Source organism: Ochlerotatus camptorhynchus, unplaced genomic scaffold (assembly GCF_037179485.1).
Source record: "Ochlerotatus camptorhynchus isolate MF236.1 unplaced genomic scaffold, CSIRO-AGI_Acam_v1.1 ptg000109l, whole genome shotgun sequence".
NCBI lineage: Eukaryota > Metazoa > Arthropoda > Insecta > Diptera > Culicidae > Ochlerotatus > Ochlerotatus camptorhynchus.
The window spans coordinates 417,443-432,786 of NW_027040599.1; the positions used below are offsets into that span (position 1 = coordinate 417,443).

A 15,344-nucleotide genomic window follows, 5' to 3' on the forward strand; every position below is an offset into this window, starting at 1 on the left:
CAATTTGGATGTAATATTCTACAACTTTTTTTTTTCTGTGTTGACGTTAACATTAATTCTGGCTTCACTGTCAGCCAGATTCATGCGATCCCTCGTCCTTTTTATTCCACGATTGCTACTGTGAAATCGACCAATCAGAAACTATACTCGCTATATTCATAGTCTGGCGGATAGAATCTCGCGAACCAATTGAGCTGCCAAATAGTGGAACCAATCGAGCAAATCACGACCAACAACTAAAAAGAGCACATCAGCTATTGGGAACAAAACTTCGGAAACCCTTTTCTCGTGACTCAAGGCTACGCAAACTAACACCATATTTGTGTTGTCCTCTATCCGATGGTGCTGGTAATTTGCGAGCCTATGTATTGTTTTCCTTGTAGTCAGAATTAGCATTAAAATTAGAAATATTGATTTCGACACGTTTAAAGCAGAAGAACTGAAGGACAGTCCCGCCCCCTCCCCGCTCACAAAGGTTTCAATTATCGGGAAAGCCTTCTTCAGGCGGCCTACCGATAACTACCGATAAAAGTTTTGAGAAGCTACCGATAATAATAACCTAATAATAAAAATAATCTGGCCACCCTGTCCCAGTGTAAGTTTGGGTCTGCTTATTTAAGGCCGGCGCACAATCGATTAGTTTTCAGGTTTTTTGACAGTTAGCCCATGCATTATCTGTCAAAAAACCCGAAAACGTATCTATTGTGCGCCGGCCTTTAGGCTTGGAACCATTTGCCGAGTTAAATTTAACTCGTGGTTAAAAGTGACATTTCGAAAGTTATTTTCTATGTTCGAAAATCCCTGTGCTGTCGATCGACCGGTTTTCGAGAAAAACTTAGCCAAGGTTGTCAAAATTTAACTTCTTGTCTGTCAGAAGTAACCACGCTCGGATAGCATAAAGCATACAGTAAAAGTATGGACGTGTGTCAAAAGTTGTTCCAATCGAACCGTCAAAATGCACCGCTTTGCTCGATTGGAACAGCTTTTTTCAGTTTTGTGGTGACAGTCGTCCATAGAGATTTTCACGTCCAGTTGTATTGGTGCGATATGTGAGAGTGTGTTAGTGAATATCCGAGGAAAATACATAACAAATCGATGTCAAACTCATTTTGACAGATCTACTTTCATACATTTTTTAGGTTAGCCAGAGGAAAATAATAAACAACTTTACACGGCGTTGCTCCCGCTAGTGTACGTGCGTTAAACGTCACTAATCTCTATACTTTTACTGTAGGGCTTTAGGATAGCAGGGTTAATCGATAACTTTCCATCTGTCAAATTTTAACCAAAAGTTAAAATAATCCACCAAATTGACAGTGAGCATGCATAAGGGCGAATACGCGATGATCGATTCTCTTCATCGATTTTCTCTTTGCATTGCTACAGCTAAGCGAAACAATTTTCTAGAATTTGTTCAATGCAGAATAGTAACAGGTTGTATTGGCTATAAAAAGCAACAGCAAACGCACCGAGAAACTGTAAATTTTGCGAGTTATTAACAAAAGAGAAAATCGACGAAGAGAATCGATCATCGCGTATAGGCCCTTATGCATGCTCACTGTCGAAATGGTACAGAGCCTTATACACTCAAAAAATTTCACACGTTTGATCGAAGTGATTAAACACTTGATTTTCTAAATACACAATCACATTTACTTTAAGTGTATTTCACCTTGGTTCAATGTGTTATACACGTTAATTTATAGTGTTTCAAACTTTGAAATGTTGAAAATCTTTCACTATCTATTCAAGTGTATTGCCCATTGAATCACGCTACTGTTCAAAACAGATGGATTTAAAGTGTTTTGCATTTCAATGCGATGTGAATTGCTTGCTCAGAAAGGTAAACATCGATAACAAGAGTTGTGACTTTATCCTATCAACCTGCCTCATATATGAGAACAACCGTGGCACAGTGAGATCGAACGAAGACTCCGGCAGCAGCATACCCTAACAGTCCATGATCGAATCCCAAATCAGACCCATTAAAAATATATGTGAAAGCTCTGGCCTCTGGCAGTTTTGTTTATATATTTGTCGATTCATTTTTAGAGTCGGTAAAGTAGAATTCGATAAAGTAGAATATTGAACCATGGTGTGCAAAGCTATTGATATCGCCATATGAGGCACATAGAATCCAAGTGTGTCACAATTCAAATCCATAGTGTTCAGGCATGGTTCATAGCATAAGATTCACACATGAAATGGATGTGTTTCACAATATGCGCAAAATTAAGTGTGAGACACATGATGATGACGTGTGGAATTTTTTGAGTGTAGGCTGTGAACCATTTGCCGAGTTAAATTTAACTCGAGGTTAAAAGTGACATTTCGAAAGTTTTTCTCTATGATCGAAAATCCCTGTGCTGTCGGTCGACCGGTTTTCAAGAAGAACTCAGCCACGGTTGTCAACATTTAACTTCTTGACTGTCAGAAATAACCACGCTCGGAAAGCAGGGTTAATCGATAACTTCAAATTTTAACCAAAAGTTAAAATAATCCACCAAATGGTTCAGAGCCTTAAACCTCGTTTGTTTTTAAAACCTCCTCAGGTTGCGAACCGCACAGTCAAAAAGTTCGGTTTCGCACTGCGTGGGAACTGGTTCCGGCCCCGATAAAAAAACAAATTCGCTATAATTATTGCTGATTGCAACTAAAACTGGGACTGCTCCAAAAATGCAAAAAGTGTGATAAAAGTGCACTTTTACGTCAAATAGTTTTGTTGTCTTCGGTGCACTTATTCCTTACTCCATAAGACAACCAAACGATTTGACGTAAACGTGCACTTTTATCCTGGGGGGGGATGTGCTGTCAAATCAGCCTACTGATCATCTTGTATGAAACTGGTTCCAAACGTAAACAAACCCTGTAGGTTTCTTATGGCTTGTTTACGTTTGGAACCAGTTATGCGAGGTAGGTGAAGATTGTTCGTATTTGACAGCCACCTCCCCCCCTTGCTTTTATCACACTTTTTAATAAGTTAAAACGCGCTTATTTGTCCAGTTTGGTGGGAAATGCGTAATATTATTCTTTACTTTTGCATATCATTTTTCCTTCTTTTCAAATGGCAAAGTACTTATTTTAGAACGCTTCCAACGTTTATAACATGAGCAGTCGTTGAAAGGTATCGCATTTTATATATTCATGCGAGTATTTATGTTCCTATCTTTATAACCATTAAGCACTTATTTCATTATTGCTTTATACTAATAGCTCCTCTCAATAGACTAAGTGATTTCAAAATCACTTTTTAATGAGAGCCGCGGGGGATCATTAGAGGTCTACTAACGATTTCTCAATAACCATACCATCTTGAAGCCAACAATCAACCATCGCAGATTGATAGAACTAACTAAGCAGCATTAGATCCCAGAGGTATGATTATTATTATTGGTTAATATTGGCATTTATTGGTATGTTTTTCCATTTATTTATTTTTTACATTCATGCTTCATTTCGGGGTACAAGGTACAAGCACAAACGAAGTGACAGACGGAGCGGCTCGAAAACTTTGGTGACTAACCTGCTATTTCAATTTTTCAGTGTACCACACGGCAACACCACTACTACTAGATTGTACCACATGGCAACACTACTACTGGATTGTACTAGCATTTTCACCAAATGTATTAGAATGTTTTGGTTCTATCTCTTTCACTCTACTCAAAACTGAAATGCATAAAAAAATGACAAAATGATACACTCTTTACACACTGTCAAAGAATGATTGTACACAAAATCAACATTGTTCAAATCAAAACAAAAAAAACTAACCCATCTGGTGGATGATGGCATAAGCTTCGAAGAAAATTCTATTACTGTGATCCACATTATTTTAATGGATTTCTTCGCCAGTTAGTCGTCTGTCACTTCGTTTGTGGTACAAGGGTGCACATATTAGATATCTAAAAAACGACGCGGAGGGTCCGCTTAGGAACATATAAGCATGCACAGATAAAAATTCTGAATTTTAATTGTGATGTAAACATTCATTCACGTAGACTTGTATTTCATTTCACGCAACCGAGCAACTTGCAAACAATGTTGTTTACAAAAATGGGCTTTTGTATACAATATTTGCTACATTGCATGAAATGTGTCAGAACTTTACATGATATATAATGTAAACGTATATGATATGTGACGCTCCATTTATGTGCATCATATTAAACAGAAATTTACACTACCTTTTCGAACTGTGTGCATGTGTAAAGTTTTAGGATAACGTGATATTAGAAAGAAAGATTCTAAATAGATTAATTTCATTTTTTATGGAATAATTTAGAGTCCAAACTAATTATGTGGGTAGATCACCTTTTCGTGGTTCGTTACGGGATGTAAGATCTACCACCGATTCCTAGTCTTGAATACTTCAAACTAGGGGAACAGGATTATTCAGAAATCAAAGGAACACATCCTAGTCCTTGTTACTTTTTATGCCTTGTTGATAGTGATAAGTCCTCGGGTTGCCTGGACCGTGGATGATCTTGAAACAAGGAAAAAATTAGATTTTCAGAGTTTGGAGGAAATGCTATACTAATATCAACATTAGGAAGCTTTAGTGCGACAAATTATTAGCTAGAGAAAGTTCTAAAGAGTATAGATTGATAGTTCCAATAGAGTACGATAATATGGATTAGCCAGAAAGCCATACGTGCCATACGGTATTATGGACGAGAAGAACCGCACCTTCGCTGTGATGATTTAGAAGGTTTTCATGACTATGCTATGCATCCATATAAGCTGCCGAATTTTGTGTCCCAGTTTAGCTTCACCATCAGCCGCAGTGAGTTGGCAAAAATAACGTCCAGAACTTTTACCTTCTCAGCCGTCTACAGTCCTGGTATCGACAGTGGATCTCCATTAATAAATCCGACATCGATTGCTACTGTTTTATAACGATTTAGCTTTGCCTCGCCAATGATTTCGAAGCAATCGAATAGCTGAAAATCCGTTCGAACGTTTATGTTGAGGTTGCAATCAGAGAGAGAAGGGTATAATGCAGGAACTCATGAGAGACTCGATCGAACTAAAACCCTTCGATTGGAACAACTTTTGACAGACGTCCATACTTTTACTGTGGGGCTTTAGATCGAACCCGGGACGGGACTTGACAATCCAGCTTCTTACTCTTCTTAATGTTTTTGAAGAAAGCCCTTCGGATAGTTTTTTTTTCCTTGGTTTTGTTTTCCGTCGATCTTGTTTTCCGTGCTGAGCACCAATGCTACCGACGCCAGGAATGCAGCTCCCACACCTGGACCCTACCTATCGACCCATCAACTCATGAACCGGGGACCAATGGCTTTACTTCCCTTCCGAAGGAAGGCGTGATCAGAGATGTTATGCCTCAGAACATCCCGGCGGCGCCGACTGGGATTGAACCCAGGCCTTCTGGGGTGAGAGGTAATCACGCTTACCACTACACCACCGGCGCCGCTATCCCTTCACACTTAGAAAATAATACCGAACTCGGTTTGATTTCAACCGAGTTTTTATCTGCTGAACGCTCGGTAGTCTGCTCGGTTCAAAGAGGAATAACCGAGCAGTCGTTAGTTCTTTTTGTACCCACAATCTGTCAAAGTTACCGAAAATCTCGGTTGACGAAAAATAAATTTAAGCAGAAATTACCGAACATCGGTTCACTCAAGAACTACCGAGTGCTGTCAAACAAACCGACCCACCTGTTGTAATTACGGAATTCGGTTCTTTTGGGCAGCGCTCGGTTTTCACTTCAAATCCTGCTTTAAATTTGGATTAAGGATACGTTGCTTCGAATTTTCATAAAAATAAAACCAGTTTTGTCAAAGAAATGTATGAAGTGTGTTTATTTTATTTGTTTTGGGATGCAGAAATGTGATTTTATAATTGCAAATTATTAAAAAAAGAAGCTGTTCAAAAAGGAACCGTCGCTACCATGAGAAGGAGAGGCTCAATCGAGCGAAACTAAAAATTTCTCACATGTAGTGCTCATACTACCTACACGATAGACTGCGCCGGCAAGAAAGGAATGGAACTGCTTGTCCTGTTGCGGTGGTTCCAAACCGAATGCAGTAAACGAACCGAACCAAACCTCAAATGCAGACGCAACGTCAAGTTGGACATTGACCAACATTGATCCCAAACAGACGGCAAAGTCTGCTGAATCCTCCATGAACGCTCCTCGGCAAATCAATACCGGGCCATTCTTATCAGTGGGAAAATCATCTTCTGGCTGAAAATAAAAATTAAAGGTACTTGTATAATACGATAACCTATCCAATAGGCAATCTAATAATCTTACACTTATCCACTCCATGACGCCAGCCAATGGATTTTTCTTGGTAGCATCATTGATTTTATTTCGCTTAACACCACGTGATGGGCATTTAGCACGGATTATTGCCAGCGCTCTGATGAATTCTATGGGAAATTAATTATCTAAATGTGTGGACTCATTGAAGCTTTAAACGCAACTTACTGTTTTTCAACTCCACGAACATATCAGCGTACTGCTTAAGGATCTTATTCTGTAATTCTTCCCAGTGATCGGTGAACGACTTCGCTCCAGGCTTGATTTTTGTAAATTCCAGTTTGATCTACAGAAATAAATTATTAATATTCGATCTACCAAATCTCAAGTACAGTTTTTGTATAGGTCCTGACAAGGGTGTGAATATAGTAAAATAATCAGATTGTTTTTATCTATCAAAGAAATCACAGAGCCTATTGAAAAAGTACTCATGAGATTATTCAATATACACTTACAAGTTCTCCATTAAAGGCACCAATCACGGGAAAATCTTTCAAATATTCCACCAAAGTCCCCGCTGTACGTTTTTGTTGTCGACTTGCAAATGTTTTCTCCCATAGTTCAACAATTCTCACCTTAGATTGAACATTTGGAACAATGAACTTCAATTCAAGCACCTGAAATTTGTAAGAAAATATTAATCGTTTACCCATTTTGATATTTACCTTTAAATTTACAAGGTCCTCCATATTGTCATCTTCTTGTTCAAGAGTCGCATCAATTTCATTTGTATGGCTGAATTCACCAAGTTTTCGGCGTTTGATTATGCGTTCATCTGACTGCCTTGCCACATTCTCCATTCTGTAATATACACTGCCAGCATGACGGTTCAGCCCTCTTCCGTGGGGATGGAACCACAGCGACTAAAAACGAACGAGATTCAGTTTACAAGACAAACTTTCTACTATTTGGCAAACAGTGTTTGTGTCGAGGTTTGTGCTACTGCCGTAGTTGACATTGTTTATGAAACGTAGTGTAAAGCCAATGAGCTGGATTACCGAGGTGAAGCAATCACACACACAACTGAGTGACAACACTGTATAGAAGAAGCATCAAAGGAAAAGGAAGGGACAAACAATAATTCTAGATTGATTTTAGAATGGGTCCTATCTCCATTTTTCGATCAAAGAATCGATTAACTTTATTCGGTTTCTACCGCAACCTGAGCGATGGATTTGAAATATTTACACATGCAATCAAATCTCAAACCTTGAACTGTTGATTGCATGGATCAGTATTGCAAATCCATCGCTCAGATCGCGGTAGAAAGCGAATAAAGTTAATCGATTATTTAATTGACAAATGAAAATGGGACCTATTCTAAAATCAATCGAGAATTGTTGTAATTTAATTATTGATCGATATTAATCTCGTGTAACATTTGAAAAGCGCCTATCATTGTTGATCAAGCTATCATTCAAATTAGAGCGCCTTTATTAGTAGAGTAACATGTCAAAATTGGAACAACCGATTAGGTGTCATTTCCATACAAATCGCCGTTTCAATCCAGCAGAAGGCTTGTCAAATGACTGAGATGACGTCGCTCTACTAATTCAGGCACTCTAATTCAAATAATACGCGATACAATCCACAAAATTCGTGAGAGAAAAACGATGAAGAGAATCGATCAACAATAATATTCCCTTTTCAAATGTTGCGCGAGAAATTCGACCAATTTTTTGTCCATTTCAATTCCTTTGCCTTTGACGCTTCGCATTGCTTGCTTTACACTAAGTTTCGTAAACAATGTCAACTACGGCTGCAGCACAAACAATGTTTTCCAAATACATAGTAGAAAGTTTCAATATATTGCTTATTAATTATTGGTGATAATTAACGCTATTAGTTAAAACTGTTGACTTACTTGTGGAATCTCGGCATTCTTCGAACTCAGTGCAGGATATGTTTCAACCAGTGACAAGGCGATCTGATTTTTGTAGAAGTTGCTGGCGTGCCTGGAAACAAACAAACAAATCAATAATTAGCTATGCTTGTATTAATCAGAAACATCGTCAGCTAGGTTTTCGTTTAAACTAATAAATTACAAAATAACGTTCAATAGATTTCTAGGAACAAAGTGATTACTTACGTTCCATACAATGATTTCAAGCAATCGCAAAGAAGTGCTGTGATTTGTCTTCGAATCGTTTCCTTGGGTCGTCCACCTTCTTTCAGTAGTTCCATGATGCATATTCCGTTGTCGGTTCGATCAAATACCCGATCAATATTGATTTTCTAGAATATATAGAAACAAATATACGTTGATTGAATGACCCACATATAATATTGATACGTTTCAAACCTGCTCCAAGATGATCCCTTCATACGGATTGTTTGCATTGATCACCCTTCTGGACACATCAGCTTGTTCATGATAATCAGCGTCAACCATAGTGTCCTCAAGCCATTCTTCCGTGCTCTTAGTTTCATCGTAATTTCTGTACTGTGTTTGTATCTTCTGTATAGTTTTGATCATTTTTGTAGTGAGTCCGAGTCTGGTAAAGTCATGTTCGTTCAGTGATAGAAACATTTGTAAGTTGTCGATCTCTTCCTTAGCTGAAAAAGAATTACTGCCATTAAATATTCTAAAGTTCCAACAGAGTTATTTGTTAACTACTTGTACTAATAATCTTGATTGTACACTCGCCGTGAAATGTACTTCTTCGGACTGTCGTATGGTGACCAGAATGAAAATATTGAATGCGTATGGCATTCTTCAATAGACATAAAATCATCTTTGGCTAGGATTTCTATCTCGTACGCTTCTAGAAAATCATTATACGTCGCAGTTTTAGAGGATCGAATTAGGAAGAAAACTTTTCCATCGATGACATTGATTTCTCGTATAATCCCGTATGTCGGATAGAACTCGTTGTCATGAATTTTTAATCCAAGTATCGCGTTCATTCTGAACTCAACCCCATTAAGCGTGACGGTTTTTGGTTTGCAGATAAACTGCAGATGTGGATACAGAAATTGTTCACTGAGGCAGTCATCACGTAAGGCTAGGGTTCCAGAGTTGAATGTCAGCTTGTCGCGGAATGGCTTATCAAGCACGTTCATTATCATTCTCTGACATTGCCGCTTGCCCAAGCTGGAACAAATATTCTTATAGTTTTTGCACGTATTCGCTTGATTCTTGCTTATTTTGTTCGTTTGTTCAAATTGAAAGCAATTGTATTGTTTCATTGAACCACTCTTCCTTATGCAGAGAGCGTAGTGACGCAAGTGATGCAACTTGTTGATACGCTGCTTAAAGTTTTCGAAAAAACTATCCTCAAAGTATGTTATATGTTCTTCCAGCTGTGCAAGTAGGTGTTCAGATACGACTGGTGACGAAATTATCCTCACGATATTAATTAGATGACCGATCATACGCATGAGCATACAATCCTTGGAGACAACATGACCATAAAGGAACGGGAAAGCTCTTATCAAGAGAAGAGACTGTGCAGATGTTTGTTTGATTTTATGCTGGGCAGGGTTAGCGAGCATTTCGTCTTTAAAATTTGGTGAAGGTTTGTTGCAGCGGTCAGCGTAACCAAAAGGAAATGTGTTAATGCGATTGTTTATGAACTTTGCTGTTATCTTTAAATGTTTTTGTTTGTATAAAGTTGATAGCACTAGTTGGATCGTCAGGGGCACTATCCCTTCAGCAAGGTCGTGCATGCTGTCGAGGCAGAAGTTGTTACTGGTATGGTAGAACTCTAATTCATTGAAAATACATCCTGATGTACTCAGTCCACAATCTTTCGGTATCAGCAAACCATCCTGTACTGCAGCAAGTTGATCTTCATACCATTCTTTCGATCGCAACGGATATTCTTCGGATGGATTTGAATGAAATTGATTCCTTGTAATCTGGCAAATTCGGCAAAAATAGTTGGCCCTTGGTCCAAGTAACCCAAACACGTCATGAACCGCAAGTGTATCGCCGCAGAAAATCGTCATAACAGCTCTTAAGACGAATTTCTCTGAACCGTAATAAACCGTTACGCCTTGTTCCAACTTTTTTAGGTCAGCGACGAAAGGCTCCAGAATTTTTGTGAATCCATGCTTTTTTATGTCTACTGAAGTACAGAATAGAAGCGGAAAAGCTGTACGTGGTGAAGAATTCCACTTCTCAGGAATATTCTGTATTTTGAAACATAAGTTAGAAACTTTATTTATCCCGGCTTTTGAACCGAATGCGTTGCCAAGTTCCACATCGTCTTGGTAAACACTGATCCTGATGGCATTAGGATACAGTTGAAAGAATTCGCTATTTTTGAAAATTTCACCTGTCCTGAATGTGCTGTATTCGGTTACACAAGGCGTGCTGGAAGTTTCTAGATTCGGTTCATTCAAAAGTTTCCGATTTTCTGGGCTTCTGAATATGAATTTCAATGAATCAATAATGCTGGTGTACGAAGCGGTCTCGTTTACCATAACTTTTTTAGGAAGTGATTCGATGTGGCGTACATCTTGTCTCCGATTAAGCAAAATATCCCTCGGCTTGGGTGTAGAAACGGCAAGCTTATTCAAGTACTGTGTCTGCTTTTTGAAGGATCTGACCTGGTCAAAAAGATTGCATAGTCTAAATGTATTTAGAAACGCTACGGAATCCTTCGTGTCAACATCAAATCCTTGTGCACTCAAAAATTTCACTGTTTCTGCCTCAAGGTACCCTGATACGTGCCGAACTATTTCGTCACAAAGCTTTATAAAATCATTGATTTTTGTGTAAGGTAAACCTACATCATATGTAATGCGGCAGATGCTAATATTTATTATTTTTATTAACTCTTCCAAATCTATACTTGATTCGAGTTTAGGACCGTTCTGTTGATTCTGGAACAATAAATCATCATATGTTCCTTGTCCTGCCACAGGACAATCATCAAAAATTTCTTCCACGGTAGAACGTCGAGAGTTTGCCGGATGCTTTTCCACTATATGCCGTTTCAGCGAATAAAAACTCCCGTAACGCGAGTTACAGCGTGGAAAAGCACAGTCAAAAAAAATATCACTGGCTTTGAAGTCATTTTTATGTAAATGGTTTTTAAAATGCCTTTGCAAGCCAGTGACATAACCCTGTATATTTTCACGGCAGTAAAAACAAACGATAGCACAAGATTCCTGCAAATAAAATCATAGCATTAGTTTCAAATACTTACAAAAGATGTCAATCAAACGTGCATCCTCCTGTTGCAGCTGCTCCAGAACCTTTTCCATTTTTGCACACGTCCGACACACGTCCACACTCGAGAAAAAATGGCTGAATAGTTTTAGACTCAGCTTATAGAACCTCGTAGAGAACCGAGTTTTCGGTTAAATTTTCCGTCGCGAAGTTGAGCGCAAGTGGAACGTTTGACGTTTAACACGTTTTAGCGAATATTCGGTTCAGTTTACCGAGTTTCTCGGTTTTCACGTACCGAATTCGTAAATGTTGATACTTTACCGTACTTTTCGGTTCAGCCTTCGTTTTTATCTGTCAAATTTATACTATTTCACCGAAATTCGGGTCTGATTTTATAAATCCGCCTAAAAAAATGTTTTTAAACGATTTATTCGGTTTCTCGTTGATAACCGATGAGGTTCGGTAGAAAATTAAACCGAGTTCGGTATTATTTTCTAAGTGTGTTCGGATAGTTGTGCGTGGTGTTTGACGGAGTTGATCAATGATGCCAGTAATGTAAATTATTTTTCTATTTTAATTTGGATTTTATTCGGAGTTTCTGTCACTGTTTAGCAGCTTGTACATAATTTTTGCTCAACAGAATAAAAACAACTATAAACAAACAACAATATCCATCGCTTAAAACACGCAGAGCCCTCAATTTTTCAACTTTCCTTTCGCAAATATAAACAATTAACAACGCCACTGACGTCAACATTTAGCCGGCGCCGGTGGTGTAGTGGTACGCGTGACTGCTTTCTAACACCCCAATGGGTCTGGGTTCAATCCCAGCCGAGGTCGGTGGGATTTTTCTGAGGCATAAAAATCTCTGGTCACGTCCGAGGTCATGTCTTCCTTCGAAAGGGAATGGGTGCGATACGCAGGTGTGGAAGCTGCCTTCCTGCACATTCGATTGTCGGCAATGGATGGCAATCGATGTCCGTCGGTGATTGGCACTAGATTGCGGAACCCTAATAAAAATTGTATGGTTAATTTGCTTAACGACGTGTTCTGGGTATCATCCAAACCATTTGTGGAATAGTTCAATGATTTGGGTTATCATTCGTTTATGGTTATTTTTTATTAGGGAACAGAGACCGACGTTAAATAAAGGAATGAAGACGTCAATATTGATTCCGGCATCACTGCCAGCCTGATTGATGTGATCCCTCTGTCCTTTTTATTCCACGATTGCTACTGTCAAATCGACCAATAAGAAACTGGCTCGACCAATAAGAAACTGACAGCAAATTGGCTCGAAATCGCTACCCGATTGTCAAGCCCCGTCTCATCAGGATCGAACGCGTGGTCTAGGTCGAACGAGATCATCTTTCCCTTCTGCTCCCTTGCGATTAGCTGTGCAACACGATCTTTTAGCTAGAGTGTAACTTGAAAAATTGAGCGGTCGGTGGTGACGCATTTTTGAGCTTCGCTCAGAACTCTATGGGTCTGCAGTACGTGTTCCAGGCGGGCCTTCATCACGTGGGAGAGAATTTTATAGTCGACGTTGAACAGGCTGTCCTATCACCACCTCGATTTTTAACGTAGGTAGAACTCTACCGGCAGACCATCAATCCCCAGCGATTTTCGTTTTTGCGACGTTCGGATGGAGTTTTTCAACTCGTCAGTGCTTATCTCTGCTTAGGGCAGCGTTGTTTCGAACGTTTCTTCACCATCATGTCTCGTATCTTCTGTCGCGTGCAGATCCCTAAAGTATAGGAACATGTGCTGCTCGATCTCTAGGGAGCCTTGAATTTGTTCTCCTCGCTCATTCTGCAGTGCTGTTATCATAGTTTTTTTTCGTCGTATGTTACCAAGTTGATATGCTCTCTCCAGCCAAGAATGTCTCGGATGAAATTTTCCACAAATTGACGATGCAACGTACGAATTTGCGCTTTTACGTGGTTGATGGTCACCAGCATGGCTGGATTACGATAATAGCAGAATTAGAACTCACGGTCAGGGCTGGCAAATGTCATTTTCAATGAAAGATCTCACGCGATATTTACAGAGATACTTCTGTCACTATCATCGGATGAGAAAACGATGATAGAGATTTTCTTCAAAATCTCATCGAATTTTTCGTCATGACAAAACGTGACAGTGTTGTGATCATCGTAATTACTACCTCATTTATTGCTTTTAAAGTTACTTGTACCGAGAAAATCGTAATAATATATTCACTCTACCGATTACATACGGTTACTTGCTTGAACTAATCTAAATCAGTTAGAAATGTAGATGTTAAAACCGCAATATAATTATTCTCATGAGTGCTTGATGTATGTATGTATGTATGTAAGGTAGCCACCATCCCTTCGAAGATCTTGTCTTGTATGCAGCTCCACTTAATAGCAAGATCAATTTGAGCTACCGATCTGAATTCACAATATCGCTGTATGAAGGGCCAAAAACGGTGGGGTGGACCCGTAAGCAGAGGCACTTACGCGAAATCCACGGGAATTTAAGAATCTCCTTCCAACGATACGATCCAACAAATCGAATAACGCAATTCCCAATACTTATTAAGCTTCCTACAGGATGGTTTGTTAAGAAGGGCGCGTCAATCTTCATGAAACTGTTGGAGTAGAATTCACACCATCACAATCGAATCGGTAGAATAAAGAAAATGATAGTGTTTATTTCCTCCTAGACTCCGGTTGTCATACCACTCCAATCGTCCAGTTCCAGGTCAAATGATACCCTGATGCTCCCTCCCAACCCAGTATTTTTTTTATATATATAGTAAACATATGTAATGGAGAAATGAAATATATCAGAACATTAAAATACGTAATAATGAAAATACATTTATATGGATAAAAAAAAAACTGGTATTCCGCAATGAAAATAATAATTATTTTACATACAATATGATGCAGCTCTATGTCTCCTCAGCTCCCAATAAGGAAGATGTAACCCTGAAATTTCCAGGTTATATTATGCAAATAAATATTTTTAGCTAGAATGATACTTGATATGTTTGTGTTGTGTTATGTTGTGGGAGAACTTGGGATTAAACCCATGGCCATGATGTTCTGCTCATTAAGCAAAACCGATCCCTCTAAGGTTATCGAGCATCTCAAAACCAAAACACTAGATGGCAAAACATGATTAAGCCCTCACCTGGTATGTAATGAACAACAGAAATACGCGATAATTCATATATTTTCAGCATATAATGCAATATCACAACTGTTGATAAAAGGAACGGATCCCATCTTATTTAAGACCTGGATGACCTGAAATGTGTGTAACCGGGTTAATACTTATGTACATTATTCTCATGAGTGCTTGATCATTGGAAAATGACAAGAAAGCTAATGATAGGTAGTTTCGTCTCGTGATAGTGAGAGGACCTGTTTTCTCATTCTCACATGACAGCCGTGATATTTTCCAGCTCTGCTCACGGTGCAGAATAGGCCTCAGTGTCATTCAAAACGTATCAAATAGGATGTATTCTACACAACTGTTGAGGCTCACATCACTTTGAATGTTTTGTTTTAAAGAAATAACTAGGGTAAATGGTTCCAATGTTGGCCTATGGATCTAAGATTGGGCCCATCGCTAAAAATCTGCTATATATCAATTTTATCTAGATGAACGCGTCATTGGGACGGTACTAATGGATATTTTTGGTCGCTATTGAAAATTTAGTCGATTGCTGAATTTATGTATGGGTTCAAATTAGGGGCATTTAGGCCGACATTACATCCATTTCCCCTACCTACCTAAATTTACTTTTCAAAAGTTTATTTCGATTCCTCCAAACAAATTACAACTACTTATTGACTTACAAGTCATTACGCCAATACAGCGAAAAATTTTACTGACCACACAATTATCAGTTGATCATACGATGCCACCAGGCTAGCAAACCATGTCCATAGGCTACGA

General features: G+C 38.8%; 1 protein-coding gene across 1 annotated transcript; it reads right to left on the reverse strand.

Annotated features, from left to right (window-relative positions):
* Positions 1-5,841: 5,841 nt before the first annotated feature.
* Positions 5,842-9,020, reverse strand: LOC135699450 (uncharacterized). Its single transcript, XM_065219712.1, has 5 exons — positions 8,379-9,020; positions 8,154-8,244; positions 6,967-7,152; positions 6,745-6,906; positions 5,842-6,575 (listed from the first exon to the last, which is right to left on the reverse strand). The coding sequence occupies exons 1-5, from the start codon at positions 8,471-8,473 to the stop codon at positions 6,432-6,434; spliced, it is 678 nt and encodes a 225-aa protein (XP_065075784.1). The 5' UTR covers positions 8,474-9,020; the 3' UTR covers positions 5,842-6,431.
* Positions 9,021-15,344: the final 6,324 nt, after the last annotated feature.